At 35.3% G+C, this 26,521-nt stretch overlaps 1 protein-coding gene across 2 annotated transcripts in view; it reads left to right on the top strand.

Moving 5' to 3' along the window:
* Positions 1-8,380: 8,380 nt before the first annotated feature.
* The window catches only part of LOC110466214 (exocyst complex component 1-like), a 35,928-nt gene continuing 17,787 nt past the window's right edge, over positions 8,381-26,521 (top strand). For both annotated transcript variants that reach the window (XM_021522594.1, XM_021522593.1), the window contains exons 1-13: positions 8,381-8,507; positions 11,295-11,438; positions 12,545-12,684; positions 13,661-13,756; positions 14,377-14,440; positions 15,164-15,360; positions 19,523-19,648; positions 20,497-20,598; positions 22,078-22,210; positions 23,939-24,048; positions 24,540-24,689; positions 25,289-25,397; positions 26,191-26,363. In XM_021522594.1, the coding sequence (XP_021378269.1) occupies positions 11,315-11,438; positions 12,545-12,684; positions 13,661-13,756; positions 14,377-14,440; positions 15,164-15,360; positions 19,523-19,648; positions 20,497-20,598; positions 22,078-22,210; positions 23,939-24,048; positions 24,540-24,689; positions 25,289-25,397; positions 26,191-26,363 (1,524 nt within the window). In that variant the 5' untranslated portion in view covers positions 8,381-8,507; positions 11,295-11,314. The remainder of the gene's footprint in view (positions 8,508-11,294; positions 11,439-12,544; positions 12,685-13,660; positions 13,757-14,376; positions 14,441-15,163; positions 15,361-19,522; positions 19,649-20,496; positions 20,599-22,077; positions 22,211-23,938; positions 24,049-24,539; positions 24,690-25,288; positions 25,398-26,190; positions 26,364-26,521) is intronic.

Genomic DNA, 26,521 nt, shown 5'->3' with positions numbered 1-26,521 from the left:
ATTAGTATGAAAGTATATATGTGTAAAAGTGGAATGTATTATGCATAATGAAATGTATGTTATTGTAATGTGAAAAATACTTTGAAAAAAAAAGGAAATATTGAATAATTTGAAATTTAACAGTAGTTAAAATTCTCATTAAATGATAGCCGTTTTATCTATTCCTCTGTTGGTGGTAAATTTAACTTTATAACTGACTTATATTTTATATTATTTCATCATTTTACTGGTATATATGTAAATGTTGGTCACACCCCAACATCATTTTGTAAAAGTCAACCCTTAGTCAAAAAGACATACTTGGTTAAATATGTACATTTAAGCTTTGTCACAGCACAAAGCCACAAAGTGTAACAGTTGTAATTTATCTCAGGGGACCGTTAAGGCCCGTGGGCCTCTTCATGTTGATTGGATCTCTGGGATTCAGGTTAGAATCAATATAATAGGACAAATATGTTTCTTTTACTTGAGCATATAAAGGGCATGCATATCATTTTCAATCAACTTTTAAGATTTCACAATCCAAACTCCCTTGGAGTTTTATTGAGGCCACTTCAACGATCATGTTCACTTTGTATTATCTGAGTTACAAGTCATTTGTGCATGCTAGAAATGGCAGCAGTTGTAATATTTTCCTGCAACAGTGTATGGTGTATCATATATAAAATTTCAAAATATATAATTTCATCAGTGTCTAACAATGCCTTGTCGTGTTACGTCCAATTGCCTGCCTTCATCCCCTTTTTATCGGTGAAAGCCTCTTCCCGACTTTCAACTGACGACAACCGCTAAGAAGTTAAAACACCAGGTACATACGGTCACCCTTAAAAGCGTCTTCAACCGATAACAAGCGTCTTAAAGTGACAACCAGCGTCACCTGACAAATTCTTTAAAAATACCGAATATAGTAAGCGACATCAGAACACATGTTGTTAATATGACTTTAATATACCTCTATACCAAATTTCAATTTGATATTTGAAAAATTGGCCGGGTTAATGTTGATAAAATATGTAATATTATCACAGATGTACAATTTGGATTTAGACAAAACCGGTCCACGATAGATGCTATTTTCGTACTACAATCATTAATTAATAGAACTCTCAGAAAACGAAACAGACGTGATTTTGTTAGTCGACAAAATCTTTGGTATAAAATGATTAAGGAAGGTATAGAAGGGAAATTCCTGAAAATAATAAGTCTCTATGCCAATGTAAAATGTTGTGTTCAATTCAAAGGTGTTACTGAATTTTTCAAATGTGATTGTGGTTTATTCCAAGGGGAAATATTATCTCCCTTGTTGTTTACATTATTTGTTAATGATTTAGAAATGGATTTTATAAAAAATAATTGCTTATCACTAGAAACTCAAACTATTAATTTATTTTTACTTATGTATGCAGACGAGATGAATATTGGAAACACCAGAAGACTTGCAGAAAATGTTAAATTTACTACCAGATTATTGTAGAAAATGGAGCTTAACTTTAAATGTAGGTAAAACAAAAATAGTCTTTAGAAAAGGTGGTTAAATAAGAGCAAAAGAAAAATGGTTTTATGATAATAATGCGATTGAAGTAGCTGATGAGTTTATTTATCTTGGTCTCACTTTAAACTATAATGGAAAAATACCAAAAAAACCTTGCAGAACCGGGTCGAAAAGCACTATTTGCCACAAATAATGTATGTAAAAAGAATTATTTTAATAAAGAATCTCGTCTTGCTGTTTTTGACACGTTTGTCAATAATATTTTAATGTACGGTTCAGAAATTTGGGGATTTCATAAAGCACCCGAAATAGAAAAATTGCATATTGGATTTTTGAAATCATTATTAGGATTAAGAAAATCTTCAAACTCTGTATTTCTTTATATTGAATTTGGAAAATCTCATTTAGAGCTGTTAAGAAAGGTTAAAAAAATTAAGTATTGGATTAAATTTCAACGTTCTGATAACTGTGTGCTGAAAGCTTGTTATGATGATATGGTTGAATATAAAGACCCCTGGATTCTGAACTTAAAACATGAACTTTCAAGAGTCGGCCTTGGATACATGTTTGTGACTGATAGTATTAATCATTCTAGTGAAGTATATAAGCAGCGATTATGTGATAGTTTTCAGCAAGATTGTCTAGAGAAAGTTCATTCTTCTTCTACAGGAGTATTATATCAGCATTTAGTGAAAAGTATTAAATTGCAACCATATCTTCATAAGGCAATTAATTTAAATCATCTAAAACATATTTCTAAGATGCGTTTATGTGCGCATGACCTGTTCATTGAACGTGGCCGTTACAGATATATTCCTAGAGAAGAAAGAAAATGTATTTTATGTAATGAAAATGATATAGAAGATGAATTTCATTTTATAATTAAATGTAATCGCTATTCAGACCTCCGGTCTAAATACATAAAGCAATATTATTTCAAAAGGCCTTGCATGTATAAATTCGTTCAATTACTCAAAATCGAAAACACAAAAGAACTTAATAATTAAGGAAAGTATTTATCACTAGCGTTTAAACGTAGAGCAGATTTATTAAGAGGTCATCACTAGAATGTGAGTATGATCAATGACGAATGATTGCTGCTGCTGTTGCTATTATGATGATGATGATGATGATGATGATGATGATGGTGATGATGTGTGCGAGTTACTGTGAGTGTCCTTGAGTCTTTGTCTTATCTGTAATTGCCATAAATTGTAAAACTTCAGCAAATAAAGAACTTGACTCCGACATGTACGTAGGACTTCGATCGTTAACTGAACAAGGCCAGCCTGGATCATATTGCTGTATAAACATTGTTTCACTGACATGCTGTCAATTACGTAATATTTGAACAAGATGTTGCCCCTAAAAAGATCAGTTTATGCATAGTCTATGACAAAGGACATTTCTAAACATTTTCTGCAGGTTGATAAGTTTGGATTATGAGAAGTTCTTTTTTACACAACCAATACAATTTTCTATGTGACGTTTCGTTGACTAGTACGGTATGTAAACTGTCACCTTCATCAGACAAATGACCAGTGAAGCGTATGCACACAAAGGTGTAAAATGTGTACGAGTTGTCCATAAAATCGATGTCGATTTCGGCTACGCTGGAAACGTTTGTACAATAGTACCGAAATGACTCAATTCAGCTACGCTTTGTTAAACTTGGTCATAAATGTGCGAGAGTCTTTGAGCCCCCTCGTCTCGATTTTGAACTGGCCCACTGCAGCGTATACAGATGGCTTCCTTTATCTGCCGCTTGAACAGATTGCTCTCTCTGTCCAAAACTTTGGAGTTATTCCAGTCAATCACATGTTTTTTCTGTGTGGCATGGTCTGTGATTGCCGATTTATTTATCTGGGACTCCGACTGTTTTCTTTCAGATCTGGTAGGAAGTTCATTTGTCTGATGAAGGTGACAGTGTACATATCGTACTAGTCATCGAAACGTCACATTAAATTTTTATTGGTTGTGTAAAAAAAGAACTTCTCATAAAAAATAACACATTGCTGTATAAACATTGTTTCACTGACATGCTGTGATTGTATAATCAATTACTTAAACAATGAGACGTCTATTTTACTATATATATTTAAACAAGATGTTGCCCCTAAACAGATCAGTTTATGCATATTCTATGACAAAATAACACAAGAAAAGTTTATTGAATTGATATCTAATATAAAATCCATTACTATCTTGCAAAAGATTGATGAGTCGTATAGAACACATATATAGACAAAAAAGATTTTACCAACGACCCAGCGCGGAGTGTTTTACAAAAAAGATTGAAAAACAACAATTGCAAATCAATGAATCACATGATCAAGTTTCCAACTTATGAAGTTCCCGATCGAATTCAGGGTTTAGGTACTTTATACCATTCAACAGTCTCAATACTCTGATGTACCATTGAGTTAGATTAAGTCTAAGTCTGTGGATGGTGTACGTACACAAGTGAATGTCTAAAAGGTCGAAAAACAACCATTTCGAAATAATGAATCGCACAATAAGCTTATTCAAACCTCACAAGATTCAGCATGCATCAATCGCAATAACTCTTGATGGTCGTTGGTACCGGTGACTATGAACTGGGCGCGCACGCGCAAAATTTCAAGCTTAGTTGTCTTGCGAGAATTGTCAACATTTTGATAAAGCTCTAAAAGTTAAAAGTTCCCAAAACATGTATGCTAGGAAACCGACTTTTTTTTACTTCTACGAATGACATGGTTAAAAACAATACCGAAGGAATCGCTAAAAATGGGAAAATACCGACGGTATTAAGCATTTAGCTCTATTAAAGTATATATATATATTTTTTTAAATTTATAAGTCTACAAATAAAAAACAGTATTTATATGTTTTTTAAACACACTACATAGATATAGTCACACGAACATATATTATGGACAACGAGTCTATATACAAATCATACCTGAAACTGAAAAAATCATCCATTCTGTTGAGGAAAACAACATTTGATATAAAAGAGTGTTATAGTCATGAATAACATATCGTCTGATTTCGCTTACTTTTTTAGATAAATTTTAGAGATATAGTTTGACGGCGCTTCACGATCTGTAGATTTCTTTACACACGTGTGCAACGCCGCCGATCGTAAAAATTCAACTCGCCATTTCTTTGTCATTTTTTCAAATATCGTCCTGAAATTTGGTACATAGGTGTATCATAGTCATATGAATAACATATCTTCTGATGTCGCTTACTTTATAGGTTAATCTTAGAGGTAAAGTCTGAAGACGCTTCACGATCTGCAGAGTTCTATTCACACACGTGTGCCACGCTAACGATCGTAAAAAATCAATTCATCATAACTAGGTCGTTTTTTCAAATGTATAGCAAAAAATTTAGAGTATATATCAATAAAAGTCTTTTCGTTGCTCTTCGCTGGACTTTTTCGATTGTAATGTTGTCCTTGGTATACAGGGGTGACCATATCACATCGTTGAGGCGTATTCGAGGTGGGGTCGTATAAGAGCTTTGTAGAGTGTTACAAATATGGTTGGGCTCATATATGTAAAACTTCTAAATACTATTCCTGTAATTTGGTCTGCTTTACTGGCTGCTTTTTGGACGTGTATGGACAAATTTAGTTTTTCGTTGATGTGAACTCCCAGATTTTTTTCACTATTTACCTTAGTGATTTCGATGGTGTCTCCATATTGCGTCAGCGTGTAGTTGGATGACTTGGGTTTTTGTCCAATTTCTATATGCTCGCATTTATCCACGTTCAGCTTCATCATCCAATTTTCTGTCCATTGGCACATTCTGTCGATACACTGTTGCAGTCTTGCACGATTTTCTGGGGTTGAACTAATACATCTGGCATGTCGGCCCGAGTACACTCCCTTGAGGAACCCGCTTAGTATTGGCAGATTATTTGAGGGAGTTCCATTAATTATGACTTGTTGGGATAGTCCTGTCAGGAATGCTCTAATCCAGTTTAGGATTTGTCCTTTGATCCCGCATTTTTCCAGTTTGTAGATTAGGAGCCTATGACACACTTTGTCAAAGGCTTTACTAAAATCGAGGTAGATTACGTCAACGTTTTCCCCCTCGTCGAGTGTATTGTTCCATTCTCAAGGATTTCTAATAGTTGGGTGGTACATGATTTTCCTGGACGGAAGCCATGTTGGTGTTTGGTAAATATTTCGTTTCCTTCCAGGTAAGCCATTGCTTCGTTTCGGATTATTTTTTGTAGAATTTTGCATGGAACCGAGGTAAGACTAATTGAGCGATAGTTTCCTGGGTTGGTTTTGGTACCCTTTTTAAATATCGGTGTAACGTTCGCTCCCTTCCAAACATCGGCAATGCACCTTCATCTAATGACTTTTTGAATATGATTTGTAGTGGTTTGGCTATTGCATCACATGTTTCGACAATGAATTTTGGGTGCAGGTTGTCGGGTCCAGGAGCTTTGTTGGGGTTAGTTGATCTTATGGCCGTAGTAACTTTTGTCTTGCGTCAGTTCTATGGATTCCAGTAAATTTTCGTGGGTTCTCTCCCTTAGTTCTGGTGGCTCTCGGTTATCATCATAAACAAATACACTAGAGAAGAATTCATTCAGTACATTTCCAGTGCCTCTACTATTTTCTGCCAGTTCTCCATTGTTTTTAACTACTTGTTGTACAGATGTTGTCTTGGTTTTGGTTTTGTTCCTGACATGTTTCCGGAAGAGTTTTGGGTTAGTCTTGATTTTCGCCGACAGGTCTTTTTCGTAGTTGTAGGTTGATTTCCTAGATAGCATGATGTATCTATTCCTAGCAGATTTGTAGTTTTCAAAGTTTATAGGTGTTTTACAGTGAAGGTATTTAGTCCACTTCCGAGCGTTTTCCTTTCTTGTTTCACAGGCAGTTTGGTCCAGACATGATATACTAGATAGAGGCTGTGGAGTTACTTCCCTTACTCTCGGGTATGAATTTTTCAATAATGTTGTTGAGGGATACAGTAAGAGAATTCCACGCCTCGTCCACGTCCTGTTTATGTTTAATGTTCGTTACGTCAAGCTTGAGGATTTCGTTCTTGATAGTGGGATAGTCACCTTTGTAAAAGTTCTTCCTATTAGTTTTTGGTGTCTGTCCGCTTGGGGTGTTTAGGTAACAAACATAATCGAATGTTAAGATAACATGGTCACTTTTTCCAAGACTCTCTTTGTATTGCAGGTTGTTAACCATTTTCTCTTCGTTAGTGAATATTAAGTCTAGAGTCGATGGGGTTTGCTTGTCACGATATCTTGTAGGCTCATTAACATGTTGGTACCAATAGTTGTCCATGGTAGTTTTTAAAACCTTGCTGGCTGGGTGGTTGTCGTCTACTGTAGTAGTCATGTTCTCCCAGTCAATTTCTTTATAGTTGAAGTCACCAACTACCAGTATTGTGTGGCATGGTGGTTTCCAATATTAAGCAGAACTGTGTGTGGCATGGTGGTTTCCAATATTAAGCAGAACTTCATTGACCTTTTTTGTTGTTGGTTTCTGTACTGTTTGGACTTCTATAGATACAGCATAGTAGTAAGGTGTCGTTTCCTTTAAGTTTGATAGTACATGCCACATCTCCTGTAATTCCACTTCATGGGTAGTGATACCTTTTTTACAGTATAGTGCTACCCCTCTATTGTTGGTTGGGCCAAACTGATTTAGTGCGTACACTTGCAGGGCAGTTTCGGTACATGCGTGTTTTGGTAGAACTTCGGTTAAGCATATGATGTCTGGCGAGTGAGAACGGATATGTTCTTCTAGTTCTATCTTTTTGTTGTTTGTCAAAGTATCTACGTTGCTAAAGAATATCTTGAGGTTTGTTTAGTTGGTGATGTTATTGTTAAAGTTGTTAAAACAATGATCCTATACTTGTTTGACACTGGTTTCTTCACCTTCGCTTCCGGATAATGCTGATAGAGTGTCGTTAAGACAGTATATCATGGTCTCGTCTCCGTTGTCTTTCTCGAAGGATGGTATGTTTTCGGGTTGGGTCAGTTGGGGGTTCAAGGAGAGTGGCATGTCTGTCGCTAGGGTGACGTACATTTTACCAGCTTTTTTTGTGATGGGACCTACTCTGGTTTTATGATGAGACGCTGGAATTGGTGCAAATTCGGCCCATGCGTCACAAGAAGTCGTGAAGTTGGCATGAAAATCGAACGTTGCACGATTTATGAAGTTAATATTATGCTGATTGCAAAGTGGGCCTAACTTACCACATACTGTCTGTCCGAACTTGCCTCCGGGCGGGGGACGTTCGGCCGTCCAATCTTCCGACAGAAAAGGTTTAATAATTCTTCAATACGGAAGTGTTTGCCCTTTTCTTCATTATTTTATGAAAGTTATGGAATTTTCTCTTTCCAAATGGTGTATATAAACATAATTTTCAGCAAATACCATAGCTACATTCGCTTATCCCGGATGAAACGGAACGTGTAGGGCAGAAATAAGCGAACGCACTTTGACCGTTCTGTAAGTAAAGCTAAAGTAAAGCTACAGTTTCGGAAAATAAAAAACAATGTATCAAGAATATTATGTCCTTCTTTCTTGCGTCCACTGAATTACATAACGTAACGTTATCTTAAAAACTACATGTGACTTGACATCATTGTTTTAGAAAGAAATAACGCAAACTGGCAATATTCAGCATTTTAAATTAGTTTCGACCGAATTTTCCTGAGGTCAGGCTCGGTTCAGATCTGTGTCTGTCGTTTTCTTTACATGTTCAAACGGTTCAGCCGTTTCAATCGGATACGCGAATGAATAAAAATGAATCGAACTTGTTCCGGTCTCCCCTACAGTTTGTCCGCTCAAGGCTCCTTAAATATTTTGTTTTTTGTAACGGAAGTTAATGAAACCGGCTACTTCCTTTAGCAGAACGAGGCTTTGTAAACTTCCGGTGACAGATTTACTTTTACTTCATGAAGCGAATACAGTAGCTTTCCAGTATATATTGTGAGATATATGTGCTGTTTCCTGATGCAGAGTTGCAGAGAAAAGAAGTTTTCAAGGAGGTACATAAGATACTTCGGTTGCATACACGAAGTAGGCTAATTATAATCTTACACCCGTTAATCGTCCGAGTAACCATTTAGTAGGCGGTGGCTGTAACCATTATTTTTGTCGCATCACTCTGGCTGTCTGGAAAAGTTATAAGAGAATAGTTATCTAAATTAGGGCTGTCACAATATATAGGAAAACAGGTATATCGCAATACACGGTATATGGTATCGTACCACAATACAGAGATGAAATATTGCTGTATCGCAATATTTTTTAAAAGCTTATTTTTATGTATGGCCTATCTCATTGGTTTTACCATCTCATTCTGCTTGGTGTTTTAACTTTGCAAATTACTAAAAATTCCAACATATATGCCAATAAGCATAAAACATGCTTTTAATTATGGTGGGAATTAGCTCAAATTTTGTAATCGATGGATGGTTTGACATAAATCTTGTAACTATGTCACAATTGAGTATGTCACAATGTAATCCATATTATAGCTGATTTAGTTTGATAACATTCTGACAACAACTTATTATAAAATCGAGCACATCTTTTCTATGACAATATATCGGGATACGTATCGCAATATATTCATTATGTATTGCATTATATCGTGATACACTCTTGGCGTATTGCGACATCCCTAATCTAAATACAAGATATATATCTGGTGTGGGGCCAGATCGAGTGCACTACTATATGAAAACGTGGAATTCTCCGACACCACTTGGTGTCGGAAACAATTGAGGTGTTGACAACAGCAATTTCCTGTGACGATATCAATAAATCGGTAATTAATTTATTTATCACTAGCCGATACTAGATTCTGTCAGCAGAGTCCTCGGTATTCAATCGACACTAAATAAAAAAGATAAAGTTTCTTTTATCTCGGAATTGTTCCAAATTTCCCACCTGAGCGACACCATTTTGTAGGTAATGCAAATAATACGGAAGTGTAAAACAATTTGTTTTAATTGCATTTTGAACCAAATGAGACCATGTACAAAGAATGAATTATATTGTTTTGAATCATAATTAAATATATTTAATAAAGGATTAAAATGTACGTTTTTGTAATGTTAGTGATGGTATTGCAATGCAGATCCGTTCAAACATTCTCCAAGATGCACTGACTACCACACATCATGGAATTATAAAAATAACATTTAAATGGAACTGTGTTGCATACCACCATCTTTGTTAAAAAGATGCACATTACATCAATCCCTAAATACACACTGTATGTTTTCTGTGTCCAGCACGTGCAAGTTTGATCACATAATTTAAAGACAATGGTTAAACAGGATGTTAACCTTGCAGGTGCAAAGGTGAAAGATGTTTTATTTAGAGTTCTAGATAAAGACTGCAGACATATTTCAATAGTAAATATTGAGAAATGTTCACTAGTTCTAACATAGATTTTTAGACACAGGTATATATGGGGTATGTACATTGTATTTCAGGCTAGGGAAATTGTACATTCATGAGGTGGTATAGGAAAGTAGAGATTTTTTTACACCAACCTCAGTCTCACAAATGTTCCTAATTTACGTAAGAAAATTTATTTACTTAAGATAGCATTATTTGAGTAATTTATTTGTGAAATTATGGACAGCCATTTGTGCAAATTGTTTGTATAGATAATGCTAATCTTAGGGTTGCTTTAATATAGTTAACAATAGAATACGTACCTATGTTTTCTTCAAAAAAAATATTGAAACTAAACAAAGTTAATAAACCTGTGGTCAGGATTGTAGCTCTGTTGGTTAGAGACTAAGAGTTAATTCTGAGACTGGCTTGTGTGTCTTCATGATCAAAGGCTAATCTCGTCAAGGGGGGATATACATGTAGCGGAACCAGATATAGCTCAACTGGCCTGGTAGAGCGTCTGTCTAGAGTTTGGAGGGTCCCAGGTTCGAACCACGGTCTGGCCGTGCATTTTTCCTGTTTTACAAAAATGAAGTTGACTGATTGTGACCAGCTGGGCCTCGCATTTAAAGGGCTTTATCCAGGTCTTTTTTACTACTGGTATTGTGTAAATTCCCCTCAAAAATCATGCTTAAATTTTCCCCTTTTTCAATCACAATTTCCTCCTGTTTTGAAGCTTAATTTCCCCTTTAAACAAGAAATATTCCATCTGAAGTCTACGTTTGTAATAAAATAAAAAATAGATCGCCAAATTCAACTGTTTCTTCTGGTCCCCTATATGGAAAGCCTCACTGCATACATCGGTTTGCGAAATCATTAGAAAGTTTGTAACTGATGGGGATTTTTCGATACAAAGCGTTCACCCCCTACACCCCTTATTTTTCAGTTTATAATATGATGCTACTCTACACAATATATTTATGTAGTTTTTATTGTAATGATCACAATTTATTCATTAATATTAACATGCGCTGCATGTGTCATAAATGGGGTCCTTTTCAAATAGAACATGTAGGGTCTTTTTTGCAAACATGTAGTTCAAATGGAATTATTGAGAGGAAGAGGGGGTTCTTTTGAAATTCTCTGCTTCAAAATGATATGGAGATGGCGCATATGCTAACCCTGTTTGTGGTTTCTATATATGCAGATAAATAGACATCGTTTTATGATCTATTGAAGATGTAAAACAGTAAAAAAAAAAAAAAATGTTTGGTGATAATTGTGAAACTGAAGCTGAAGGTCTTAAATGAAAATTTGCAAACATTCCTGCAAGTAATTATAATGAAAATTTTGATTCAAAGGATACTGTGAGGTTGTTTTTTTCATTTTGTTACTCAGATAATTTAAACAAAATGTACTTTCAGTCATTAACAGGTAAATCAAGATGACTGCCATTAAGCACACTCTCCATCGTGACGTCTTTCTGCCTCATGATGAACGCCTCGTCGGGTTTGTCCATGTCACCAAAGTTGGACGGAAAAAGAAAACAAGTTTTCTGTGTGCAGCTTGTAAGTTAAAAACAACATACTGCATGTATGATGGTATTTATTGCGACATATCTGATGTCATTGATATGGAGATGAGATGTGTAACAAAGTTGTAATGTTAGTCACTTAATTGGTTAAAGGTTTACCGGTAATCAATGATATTGTGTTAAAGGTTAACCAGTAATCAATGATATTGTGTTTAAGGTTTACCGGTAATTAATGTTATTGTGTTTAAGGTTTACCAGTAATCAATGATATTGTTTTAAGGATTACAGGATATCAGTTATATTGTGTTAATGGTTTACCGGTAATCAATGATATTGTTTTAAAGTTTACCGGTAATCAATGATATTGTTTTAAGGTTTACTGGTAATCATTGATATTGTGTTAAAGCTAGGTTTACTGGTAATCAATGATATTGTGCTAAATGTTTACTGATAATCAATGATATTGTTTTAAGGTTTACCGGTAATCAATGATATTGTGCTAAAGGTTTATCGGTAATCAATGATATTTTTTACTAGGTTATCATATTGTGCTGTACTACCTCAGTGTTGCAGGAAGTTTTTGGTTTGTCTGTATTCATCACATATTTGGATTCATAAAAATTAAATCATCAATCAATTTACAATCATTGGGATGCTATACCAACTTAATCTTGTTAACCGTCATGTTGTAAACTCAAAATTTGCCGATTAACAGTTTTTAATGACATGGTATATATATCAGATGGCAGACTGTCATAATCCTTCTCAAAAATGTTTTTTTTGATTGTGTGATCACCTCCTGGCTGTGCAACCAGACACTATGAGCTATTGTTATTATATAATAATATGAATACTATTGGCCTGTCAAGGGTCATTTTCAAAGTGTCCATTGGCTTAAAATATTAAGAAAATAAATTTAAGTCTCATGATCTGATCTGTAACATCAATATTTTTTTCTTTCAGACATTTGTTAATCTTGACATATTATTTCTTGGAGCTAAAGTGGTTTGATTAACAAGGTTCATGCTAAATATTCTATAAAAGAAAAATGGAAATTAACTTTTGATTTTTTTTTGAAAATTTGAAATTAAAAAGTATCGGATAAACAGAAGTAATGTGTATGCTATGTTTATGCTACAGTGAACAATGACCACGAAAGCTCCGTCAAGGCTAGAGTGTGTCAGGTGATCAAGAAGACCGACAAAGGAGAGTCCTACAAGAAAAAATCTACTTGGTTGCTACGTGAACTGAAGGTCGTTGATGGCAAAAGTTCAAGCAAGGTCAGCAAAATGTCAAACACAAGCTTTAGAGGTCTAGTATATGTACATTATAACTGAAATTGTATCCCTGTGTGAAATCTACATTGAGTTATAGTGAGATCAGTGTCAGAGTTTCGAAACAGACTACAGCTGAAATCTTATCACTGTGTGAAATCTACATTGTGTTATAGTGAGATCAGTGTCAGAGTTTTGATACAGAATATAGCTGAAATCTTATCGCTGTGTGAAATCTACATTGAGTTATAATGAGATCAGTGTCAGAGTTTTGAAACAGACTATAGCTGAAATCTTATCACTGTGTGAAATCTACATTGAGTTATAGTGGGATCAGTGTCAGAGTTTCGAAACAGACTATAGCTAAAATCTTATCGCTGTGTGAAATCTACATTGAGTTATAGTGAGATCAGTGTCAGAGTTTTGAAACAGACTATAGCTGAAATCTTATCGCTGTGTGAAATCTACATTGAGTTATAGTGAGATCAGTGTCAGAGTTTTGAAACAGACTATAGCTGAAATCTTATCGCTGTGTGAAATCTACATTGAGTTATAGTGAGATCAGTGTCAGAGTTTTGAAACAGACTATAGCTGAAATCTTATCGCTGTGTGAAATCTACATTGAGTTATAGTGAGATCAGTGTCAGAGTTTTGAAACAGACTATAGCTGAAATCTTATCGCTGTGTGAAATCTACATTGAGTTATAGTGAGATCAGTGTCAGAGTTTTGAAACAGACTATAGCTGAAATCTTATCGCTGTGTGAAATCTACATTGAGTTATAGTGAGATCAGTGTCAGAGTTTTGAAACAGACTATAAGTGTTTCAACGAGCACTCTAAGTCTGTCCTATATTTATACAACTGAACACTCCAGTTTACATAAAATAATTGTGGTTTAATTGAAAAGGTTGACCAAGATATGCACCACTGTAGCTGTAGCCATGCAGACTGCTGTCATTAGATACTTTCTTATATTTCACAGGAAACAGCCGAGTTTGACCTCCATTATGAGAAGATCTATAAATGGGTTGCAAGCAGCGTAGCTGACAAGGAGGCCTTCATTTCTTGTCTGTGGAAGGTAAATATGTTCATTTATCTTAATAACAATGATGCATGAATTGTACAATCACATCTTTTTAAAAAGAACTTACTTTCCATTTGTCGCGTAAAATAAACATGTAGGTCTTGGCTCTGTTAAGCTTTATTATAAAGATACAGCAGAATTGGTAAGAAAGTGTTCTAGTTTATTTATATTTCAGTGGTTATCTGTTTAGTTGTTAGACTACTGTCCTTCCATCTAGACTGTGAGTGGGCTTGAATGAAACCTTAAATACTCTTGTTGATGATGTGGTTTAAGTATTTAGTGATTATAACTTGTTGTTAATATCAATTGTATTAGTGTATACAATTCATCATTCTCATATAGGCGGCCACGGTGGTCACATGGTTAAGGCGTCTGACATTTTGCTACCACTATAGCCCTCCACCACTGGATCGCAGGTTCGAGACCTACGTGGGGCATTCGCCAGGCATGCGCACTAGCCATTGAATTGGTCGGTGTTTTTCCGCCGGGCACTCCGGCTTTCCTCCTCAACCAAAACCTGGCACGTTCTTAAATGACCATAGCTGTTAAAAGGACGTTAAACAAAAACAAACCAAACCAAAATATCCTTTTCATGTGAGATTTATTTTTTACAGTTGAGCCAGAGATGTCTTGTACAAAAGCCTGATTTCATCAATGTCCCCAAACAGTTATTGGAGGGTAGGTATTTTATATAAACTAAAGGGTATTATATAGGGTGGTATAACATACTCAATGTTTATTATATGAAGCTTTCACAGTGAAGTCATGATAAGAGGCTGTACAGAATAAAATAACAGTTAGCCTATACATGCTTAAATTTTCCCTTTTAATACATAATATATATATATATATATATTGTGTTTTTGTCTTACTGTTGATACAGTGTACAGTCTTAATATTGTTTAATGAAAAATTGATTGTCATCAAAGCAGTTTGTATATAGAACAATATTTTCTCTCGCCTCTGGATATGAAAAATACAGGTGTCCCATGTGGAACACCCGTATGGGAAATGTGTTTCTCTTACCCAGGACAGGTGTATCTAGACTTTTACCGGTGAGATATCCTTATCTCACCCTAGGGTTGAGACGGGGGGGGGGGGGGGGGAAAAGATTCTTAAGTTGCCAAACTCTCGGCACAGCCCCGTGTTTGGCAACTTAAGAATCTTCTCCCTCGGGTTGAGATTCTCCTTTCTCGCCCCCAAGGGGGGTGAGAGATTCTATTAATCCCACATGGGTGTTCCACATTGGACTTTAATTGATGATGTATGGGTGATTAGATCTGATATACATTTTTGTGTGTTTGGCTCAGGAAAAAGATGGTGGAGGTCACAACAAAGTACCCCCATCCTTATACATGTATTGATGTAACTGATCTTGAATATCATTGCAATGCATTTTAGAGGTGAGTAAGCCATCAGGTGTGGGCCACACTCCCCAGACCGGGGATGACATGGCTGTCCTGGAGGAGGACTACCAGGCTTTGACAGGGAAGGAAGAGTCGGACCTCGCTCTTCTCATGTCCGAGTCTCAGGCTGCCATCAGTAACGCAGAGTCCTTCGCGGAGCAACTTTCCAAACAGCTCTCCGTGCTGGATGGGGTAAGGAGTAAGGGTAAAATGAGTATATTGAAAAAAGGTAAAACTGGACCGGGTGGGAAAATTTTGTATTGTCAAATGAAGTTGTAAGCACATTGATTTGTCAGCTTTAATTATCCTTATGCTAACATGGTAGGAGACAGAAGAACTTCACATTATGTCATTACCTTGTTATTGGAGCCAAAGACTTTGGGAGGGGGAGGGGGGGGGGGGGGGGGGGGGGGGGGGGGGGGGTACAGCATTTGTTTATCAGTAGGCTAACTGCAAGAAGTTAGAGACACCGCTAAAGAGTTGACCGGCACGTGTCATCTATCATTTGGTCAAATTGGTCCTATCTAGTCATGTTGCAAAATATGATAAGCTCAAAGCAATGTGCATAGAAGGTTGGCAATTCCCCCTCAGAACATGAACTAAAATATTGGATGGGACCTGATCATGATGGGACCTGATCATGATGGGACCTGATCCTTTGAAAGGTAGAATGTAAAAACTGCTCATGTTTAATTTAGACAAGACAAGACAAGACAAGACAAGATTTTATTCTTTTAAACCACAATTTACATGTGATATTAAGAAAATATACAATGGGTACATTCAAGATAGAGTACGTGCTGTTTTAACCAGGAGAACAGACTCTCTCTATTACTGTATCAATATATTTGCATATTTTAACTAGTAAATCTTTGTTATTTGTTGAAAAAAGTTGCTGGAATTTTAAACAGTTTGGTTGCCTGCTATAATAATTTGGAATATACATTTTTTTTTCATTTGAAAAATTTGGACAATTAAACATATAATGAAATTCATCTCCAACTTCAGTATTACACAAATGGCATATTCTATTTCTTCTCTCTATATTTAACCATCTTCCTCTTTCTATTGGAATTCTGGCATTGCCAGTTCTAAATTTACAGAACATAATGGCATTTTTTGTAGACAGGATATTTAGATAATTTTCTAATTTTAGTTCATCTTTAAATAATTTATAATTTATTCCTTTGCTGGATTCATTTTTGTCAGAATCCCAATTTTGCAAAAATTGGTCAAATAAAATTCGTTCAACAGTTTTTTTAACCACAAAATATTTGGAAATGTTTGTGATATCCATATATTGGATAATCCACACTCTTCATTTCATTTCATTTCAACAAATTTTATTGACAAAGATGATACAAGTCAATTGGATGGAATAACAGGCAAAGCCTATATAAATTCTCTCCAGCGGTGGCTAAATTAACGGATTCTATTATTTTTATTTGATTAAGTTAATACATCAATTTTGAAATGAAAATTATAAAAAAAATTATTAAAGGGATGTAACTCCTTCTTAATTAACATAACTGAAATACAAATACATTCACACTTCTCACATCACACACAAAACACTTCCACAAGTATTATTTATTTTTATAACATTTTACAATTGTATATAAGCTATATAGCTATCAAATCACACAGATATTGGCAGACATTGACCAAAAGTCCATGTGCAAATATATGCACAGGTCACAGTCGCCAAAACTGTTAAGGTATTGTAGTTTAATATGAAAATAGATAGCTAGTCTATGTGTAATTCAATGTATAAGATGGAAACTGTAAAACAAGACAGATTGAACAAATCTTACAACAAACAACAACAAACAAACATGCTCAACTTAAAACTCCTATGTCCGTAGAAGAATAACATTTATAGAAAAGTAGGTAAAGTTACTTATTTGTGGAGTATAATTGGAATAGGAATAGTAAAGTATAAAAGTATAAAGTATAAGGTCATGGCTGGTTAGATCATATAGAGATTAAAACGCCTAGATTTACCAATAAATAACTGTACATCATTAAGTAACTGTCTGTTTGTTAGTCCATCACAATCAGGACAGCCTTGTAGAAAAATGTTTGTATCAATATGGTTATGATTTCCATAATTATCAACAGAAGTAAATAAAGTAAGTCTGAGATCATTATACAATGGACATTCAAGAAAGTAATGGAAAACTGTTTCATATTCAAAAGAGCAAGCACAAGAGGGACAGTCAGTTAAATGGTCATTGAATAAATCAAAATTTAAATTGCTACATAAGTTTCTAAGTTGACAAAGAATAATGTTGGCCCGTCTATCACCTTCAGTTTTAAAAATTAAGGTTGATTCATTATCGATAATAATATCTTTATTTAGTTTGTGTTTAAAGGTTGCAAGAGTTGGGGAGTTTAAGAGATCATTATCAGTAGTGTTAGTTGTGCGGCACATTAGAGGGAGGAAACTGTCAAAATAATTGTTAGTTCTGCATATTGGTGGATTAAACAGTCTTGTTTGTCTGAGGAAATAGGGATTATTGTTTTGATTGTTAATGAAAGGATTTAAGACATCTTGTAAGTATTGAGGTGACAGCCCATGCATTATTTTATACATCATTATGTGTTTGTGTTTATTTCTTCTTGTTGACAGAGTTTCCCAACCAAGTTCATTATAAAGTTTATTATGAGATGTTCCAGATCGAAGTCCAGTAATGATTCTGGCTGCTTCTAATTGAATAGATTCTAGAAGTTCTTTAGATTGTTGAGTGCAATTATCCCATACTATGTCTGCATATTCCAAAATTGGCCTGATAAATGCTATATAAATTTTAATTAATGATTTACGATTGACTTTAGTTTTAATGTAACGAAGAATATTTAATCTACTATAAGCTTTTTCATATATATTCAGAATGTGTTGATTCCAAGATGCATCATCTTTTAAAGTCAGTCCTAAGTGTGTATGTGCTGTTGAGTCAGTGATTTGGCTGTTTTGGAAAGTTATTGGAGGGTGATGTTTGTTATGTTTTCTAGAAAATATTACAGATTTAGTTTTGGTAGGGTTGAACTTGATGTCCCATATACCTGCCCATTCACCAATGTTAGAGAGATCATTTGTCAGAACTTGTGCTGCATGTGCTGGGTTTTCATCTATAATTACATATAAGGAGGTGTCATCTGCAAAAAGCTTAATATTAGTTGAAACATTGTCAGTGATGTCATTAATATAAAGGAGAAATAGTAAAGGTCCCAGAACAGATCCCTGAGGTACCCCTGCATTTATACCCTTAAACTGTGAGTGATAACCTTCAGTGGTGACTCTTTGCAATCTATCAGAGAGATAATTTTCAAACCATAAAAGTAAATTTCCATCAATTCCATACGTTTTAAGTTTATGTAAGAGACCTTTATGCCACACCCTATCAAAAGCTTTGCTAATATCACAAAAAATAAATCTGAGCTCCTTCCCCTGGTCCATATTGCTAACAATTTCATTATAAATAAATAGTAGTTGATTAACAGTAGAATCACCTGGTATAAAGCCAGACTGGTGCTTAGTTAAGATAGAATTTTCTATTAGATAGTTGTAAAGATTTTTGAAGACAATTTTTTCCATTATTTTACTGAAACATGAGGTTATTGAGATTGGTCTATAATTTAAAACATCATTTGATGAACCCTTCCCTTTATATATAGCATTTATATTTGCTTGTTTCCATCTATTTGGTAATATTCCTGATTCAAGTGTTTTATTAAATAAAAGACAGAGGGGTAATGCAAGAGAGTTACTCAATTTTTTTACAACTTTAGGGATTACACCATCAGGGCCAGGGGGTTTATTTACATTAAGAATATTAATTTGGTCAGATACATCTTGTTCAGTGATATGAATGTTAGTTAGTGAGTATGGAGTATAGGGCTGTGCTGTCTGAGGTAATTCAAGGTCAGGGGATGACGAAGAGATATTAGTAAAGTGATTGTTAAGGATTTCTGCTTTGTCAAGAGGATGGTGAATGAATTGGTCATCATGTTCAAGAGGAGGAATAGAAGAGGATTTATTGGAGAAATTAGTAATAGATTTTGCAATTTTCCACCATTTGCCTGGGGAGACCATGTTTTCATTAAGACAATTTTCAAGTTTTTGGATATAATTTGCTTTTGCCTCACGAATCAAGTCAAGTATACTTTTCACATATCTCATCCAGGAGATGTAATAACCAGTTTCCCCATTTTCTTCTGCAATTTGCAAATTTAAGAGGCCTTACCTACAGGTCAAACTTCATTATAGACTTAATGTATCAAAATACAAATGAAAATCATAAAAAGTGTATTAATTTCTCTATTGATTTTTCTAAAACATTTATTTGTTCAGGCTAACATCCATTCCATTATGGGGTCGGAGGACCAAGTCCTGAACCTGATGAGGTTGTTAGACGACGGCATCAACCAAGCGGAGAAGATTGAGGATCGCTTGGACTCTTACGATAAAATACTTCAGGTACGTTCGTTTGTAATGAAAAAACAAACCTTACTACATGCAAGGTGTCTTTTTATTATACAAGTGATTCTAAAAACACCTTAAACATATACTGGTACCCCTTTTCCCTACCGTAATACAATGATATCCCTTGTAATCAGGTAGTCGAAGTATTACACGTAACCTGTAATTTACATTGCCTCTATACATTATCCCGCCCCTGACATACACGGGGTGATCCATGTCCTGATGAGCTGTATGCTTCAGGTCAATAAAAGAAACTGATAAAATTTGATAAATTTTAATTCAGCATGATTTCCTTTTAGCCATTCAAGGTTTGCATTTATGCATGCCATCCCCCATATCTTTTTGAAGCATAGAATTTCAATTAAACTGCACTTTTTTTCAATGATTCTATTTGATCTATGCAAAAGGACCCTGTTTCATTAGAAAAGTCTAGTTTATGACACTGCAGTCAAGTGTAGCTATGGTCACTTTTCAAAGGTTTCATGAAGATATGATTTGCCTGTAAACTGCTCGGTCATGTACACCCAGATTACTGTTAAGGTGAATGTTAACTGTTAAACAGAATGCACCAATCAAAAATGGCTAATCCTTTTCACCCTACCTGCAGACTGTAACTCTCAGCAACTTTATGACGTCACAGTTATTCTTTATTGTTCTAGTCACATGACCTTTACTGTCATTAATGTACCCTAGTTGCAAACATCATGAAACTGTGCTCTGAAGACGGCCTCCCTTTGGCCGAAACATGTCAGCACTTCGGATGTAAATCAAACATAACATTTTGTACCGGATTCAGTGGTGTTAATGTTGTTGCTCATCATTTCTATTTTCATTTTATACAGAATGTGAAGGACCAGATGGAGATGATGAGAGACAAAGATTCGTTGATCAACACTCGTAACAAGAACCACCAACAGCTGTTAGAGGACCTGGACAGCCTGGTGGTCAGTACACTATATAAATATAGGATCTTACATGAGTTTCTGAGTTTCATATGAGATTTATGAAACAAGTTTATAGAATTTTTCAATTAAGCGAGCCTCTGGCGAGCTAAATTGAAAAATTTGTGACAAGTTTCTTAAATTTCATATGGAATTAAAACGAGTGTAAGATCATTTTTATCACATAATCAAGACTGGCATTTATTCGTGTAAAACAACAATTTTCACGCAACCATTTTGGCTCTAGTGCGTAAGTATGTGACGTCATGAACTTTTCCTAGGCGTGACGTCACAATTGAAACTTTTAACCAATCCCATGGCTGATATAAGCAAAATAATATGACATGGGTATATTCACTGGATAACACACAGTACATTATGTGATAAATATAAATATAAACTTTATCTAATTTACAATAATTAGGAAACAAGTTATTTCAACTTATATCTATCAGTCTTGTTGGCCCAGATGTAGGCACGTCAGGGGTCTTAATGTGGGGGGAAACCAGAGTACCTGGAAAAAAAAACACACGGTTGGGCAGGTGAACCCATACCTTTTCATGTCCGATCGGGGAGTCGAACCCCAGACGCCTTGGTGAAAAGCAAGTGCGCTGTCCACTGCACCACCCGACCACCTTATAAACACTGTATTGTCAGACTGTCTGTTGTGTGTCTTAGGTGTCCGTGTATCCTTCAGTTAAGTTATTAATTTGTGGAAAGTTATTGACTATTGGAAGTTAGATCCATGTCAATTATTATCTACACACTAGAAACTGATGTTCGTTTAACACAAACTCTTCTTATCAATCAATCACTTGTAAAAAATACTTGTAATTAGCTGTAGGGTAAATTATTAGACCAATCGCCTGTTCAAGAATTTTAAAATCTTCTTTATATTCATGGTCATGCAAATTCCCACTGAGTACAAGTTTGCAGACAAATTTCGGAAAATTCTGCTAGCTTTTATCAAAATAAGATTTTAAAATCTTATTTATATTTATGTATTTTCAATGTCTGATTGAGTACTAGCTTGCAGGCAGATTTTGGAACATTCTACTATAGCTTGACCTATACTTTCATAGTAAATGTTGAAAATGTTCACCAGCCCTGCAATAGAAGTCCAAGCTATACCGCTGAATGTAAGCTTAAAATTATGATGAAATGTTCAGCGAAGTTTATTATAAATCATCCTCTGAGCTTTGAAATATACATGGATGATTGCTATATGCCACTGTTTACTTGTATCGTGTTGATGTTTGCTATATGCCACTGTTTACTTATATCGTGTTGATGTTTGCTATATGCCACTGTTTACTTATATCGTGTTGATGTTTGCTATTTGCCACTGTTTACTTATATCGTGTTGATGTTTGCTATTTGCCACTGTTTACTTATATCGTGTTGATGTTTGCTATATGCCACTGTTTACTTATATCGTGTTGATGTTTGCTATATGCCACTGTTTACTAATATCGTGTCCAGAGCCAGCTGGACCTGGATACCCGCCACCTGAAGGCACTAAGCGATGGTGACCTCTCCACTCCGGGCGGGATCTACGAATGTACGAATGCTGCCAACGCTCTCCGTAACTGTATGGCTGTACAGATACACCAAGGTAAGTACTACTTATATGGTCTATATTAATTTGTAATTTTGATTACTTGATGAAGTTGTAGCAATTTCAAGTTCTTGTTTTATGAGTAGTTGTTTATGATGATGATGATGATGATGATGATGGAATGAATTTCACCATTTCAGCATGTGTGAATGTGTGAAGGTGTGTATGTGTGATGATCATGTACTGGAAAAATTTGAAAAAAAAAAAAAAAAAAAAAAAAAAAATTTTTTTTTTTTTTTTTTNAGAGAAACGTCTTTCTACTGTAGGTAATTTGATGATAGCCTGTGATTAAAAAATATCACAAACTCATTTCTAGTCCTTACGACAAACAAAAACATGTTGAAGCTTCTTAATTTAGAAAAATAAACAGTTTCATCAAAATCTTACGAAGTGAAAACAGTTCTGGTTCAAGTGCCTTCGTTTATCACAGAATATTTCTGCATCACCTGAAATGTTTCAATCAGAATATGCCAAAGCCAGCTTAGTAAAATCTTGTTCATCATTTTTCTGAAGAGCTATGTAGACATGATTTTGTCTAGATTACTCTTCTTAAGAAGCTTAAGTCCACCAATTTTATTGACACTTTGCATACATTTATGCGGAATAACCAGTTTGTCCATTTTTAAATGTAACAATTTTGGGTATAAATCCTGGCAGACCTGCAAATGTTTATGCAGGCCTTGCAAGGCTTTGTCAAGGCTCACATGAAAGCAGCATCAGATTGCTAGGTCCGAATTTATGTAATAAACGAACAACTGTGGTCCGACCAGTTCAACCATTTAAACGAAAACGGCCCTGGCTTGTGTGACAGGCATGTTCCTTCTGTTGATATCAAGAAAGTTTAAGCCCTTGATATAATTAGCCTAACAAGGCCTTCTAGTCTACTAATTCTCTAATATCAGATGGATTTCAACATAACTGAGGAATTTTAGGCTCATTATGTAGTTATCCTACTCATTCTCTTTCATGTTAAATTGTTGTATTTTTTTTTTCATTTAGTCCCAATAGATATGAAATAATTACTAAAGTGAGGCACTTTGAATATCCTCTTCAAAACCTCATTTATTTATTTTATGTGAAAAAGGTCAGATTTTATCTCGCCTCCACAAAGTAGTGGAAGCAAGACTAAGGCGTTGCTTTTCTGGCACCGGCGGCGTCAACATTACGTTTTTGCGTTTTAGTTATACTATAAGTGCTAGACCAACCAAACTTGGACCATAGATGCATCTTAGGTAGTACATCTCAACCCATGCATCAAATGCTGGATGCGGCATACCTTTCATGGTCATTTGACTTTGTCAGCATCTCCATCAACATTAAGTTTTTAGATGCATCTTAGGTGGTACATCTCAACCCATGCATTTAAATGCTGGATGCACCCTGCTTTTCATGGTCCATTGACTTTGTCAGCATTTCCATCAACATTAAGTTTTTAGATGCATCTTAGGTGGTACATCTCGACTCATGCATTTAATGCTGGATGCGGCCTACATTTTGTGGTCCATTGACTTTGTCAGCATCTCCATCAACATTAAGTTTTTGCGTTTAAGTTAGTTTCTCTGAAACAATGAGTGCTAGACCAACAAAACTTGACCTGTGCATTGTTGGTGAAAACGGGGCACAGGCGAGACCTATCAATCGGAATGGCTTGTTTTTAAAAAGATTTGATTTCTTACATACAATAAATCTAATAGATAATATTTTATCTCCTTATTTCTGTTCTAGCCCTGAGAAAGATGTCAGCGGTGGAAGAACAACAGAAGCGTTACAGTAAATTCTCTGCCAGCTTCGCAAAACGTCTGGCACATCATCTTAACAACTTATTCATCCATCAGGTATGCAGTGAACAGCAGACATCTTTCTTTAATATGGAAGCTTTTTGCTTTTTCCGGAAAATATATTTCATCCATTTTGAACTCATCAGTGTTAGTAAAGGGCAATAAGATTTATCAGTTTGGAAATATGTTATATCAAAGTTTAAATTTATACACTAACAACGGACATATCAAACATGTAGCATCATTTCAAGACTGACTGGTCCCTTTGTCGAGCTATGACTTCTAGCTTGACTTAGGGAGCAATCGGCCTTGAAACATTGCGACACGTTTGATACTTACATTTGTAAGTGTATAAAGTAAAACTTTGATATATGCCTAAAAACCAATAACAAAGAAGTAAAAAAAGGGAAAGGCAAGCATTGACAAATCAGGTAGAATTTTACTGGAATAGCCATTAAAAAGTATCTTGTTTTATTATATTGATACATTGTGAGGAATTTTGAGCTGTCTATATTTATGATAACATGGTCACATGTTGTTTTGTGCAGGGTAACGAGATGGGAGAGACCCTGAGTAGACAGATGATCGACTTCAAGATTCCCCAGCATCATTCCAGTCATCGGGACCTTACGCCATATGCAGATCTCATGTCTTGGCTAAAAAACGCAGATCCTAAGAGTTTTAAGGAGCTCTCACAGGTTTGTATTATGTTTGACCATATATTACTTTGTGGCAGTCGGCTCCTTTTTGGCCAAAAGTGCAGTGTGAGTCCGGTTTTGTTGACTTTGTGAAAGATGTCAGGGTATTGGATTCTGAAGTATCAAAGCTTAAGAAGTGAAGGGGCAACAATGGATTTTTTGGCAACAGAAAATTGAAATTCAAGTTCATGGCTTTGTGTTTTGAAAAGATTGATGTGGATATTGAGACAGCAATGCGTGCGTCCACTAATGTCCTATTAAATCCCACTGAATCTATTATAGCACCTCACAAAGAGGTGTGGAAATCAGTCAAGTCAAACATTTAAAGGTAAGATTGAGTTATCCTAGGACATAATTGTGATCTGTGTGTAGAGAACAGATGGTGTACGTACGGGGGTGGTCTGTGTATAGAGAACAGACATTGTACGTACGGGGGTGGTCTGTGTATAGAGAACAGACGGTGTACGTACGGGGGTGGTCTGTATATAGAGAACAGACGGTGTACGTACGGGGGGGGGATTGTGTATAGAGAACAGACGGTGTACGTACGGGGGTGGTCTGTGTATAGAGAACAGACGGTGTACGTGATTGTGTTGTAGGTATACACGACCAGCCTGAGTCGACTCTACACCAAGGAAACACAGGACTTTATAGAGTGTGCTAAACAGAGACTTGGAACAGGAACAAAGACTGACAAGAACAAACTAGGTACAGTATATACACAGGAATTTATACTGTAGGAGGGAGTGTACTGTCTCCCCCAAATCAGTCACTTCCATGTAAACAATTTTTTATTTTTTTTGTTACAATTTATATTTTTGTATTGTTTTGCTATACACTTTAACAAATTTGAATTTTAGATATACCTACTTTAAAATGCTCTCTTAAAATGTCATCTTAGCTTATTGGTTTACAAAATATTTGTTCTGTTAGAAGTAGTATACCTAGTACATAATACATTTGAACTACTTTTATGTGTAGCACATTGTGTTGCTTGTGAGTATATGATCAAATATACAGTTTTAGTTTAAACATATTTTATTTGATATAATCAAAATCAATTGGACACAGGTTATAGCAACTTATCTATATATATAATTATAAGATGTCCTCTTCCTTATAAATAATATACAATTATTATGGTTTTACAGTGGCAGTAGATACATGGAGATTTTGTAATTATTATTTTAAGCAGAAACATTAATTTAATTAACAATATAATTAATCAAAAGAATATTTGTAACAGTGCCCAAAAAATATTTACTGAAAAGGAACATCTGTAAGTATTTGTCATAATATTTTTTTGAACAATTAAACATAGATAATGAAATCAACTTTTCCCAACCAACTTCATACACACATTGTCCTGCTTCTTATAATCAAAAGTCTTCAGCACTGTTCAAAATATGTACAGATGTTTGAACTAATGGTTTGTATAGAACTATGTGTTGTATGAACTTTCATTCTATATGCCATACATAATGTCCCTGTGTTTTTCTAGGAGCAGGACTTGCAGGTCAAAGTGCATCTAAGTTGTCTGGGTCCTCTACAAGTCTACAGGGGAAAATCCACGATGCCCGAGGAAGATCTGGGTCGATGCAGAGTGTGGACTCAGCCTCTCTGTCCATGCATGGCTCTGACTCGGATCTTGCTATGAGACACTTGTTTGACCAGGTACAGTAATACCGGTAGTCATCATATACCTGGCTAGGCAAGATAAGCAATTTTAGGTATATGACCTGTTGCAAAGATCTGTTAATTTGCATGTGGATAAGTGATAAAAAAATCTTCATCAGGTGTTGATTGTATTACCATTACACTTCATTTTAAAA

This window comes from Mizuhopecten yessoensis, unplaced genomic scaffold, assembly GCF_002113885.1.
Source record: "Mizuhopecten yessoensis strain PY_sf001 unplaced genomic scaffold, ASM211388v2 scaffold11125, whole genome shotgun sequence".
NCBI classification, from domain to species: Eukaryota; Metazoa; Mollusca; class Bivalvia; order Pectinida; family Pectinidae; genus Mizuhopecten; species Mizuhopecten yessoensis.
The sequence above is the reverse complement of the archived record's forward strand: the minus strand, read 5'-3'. Positions and strand labels throughout refer to the sequence as shown.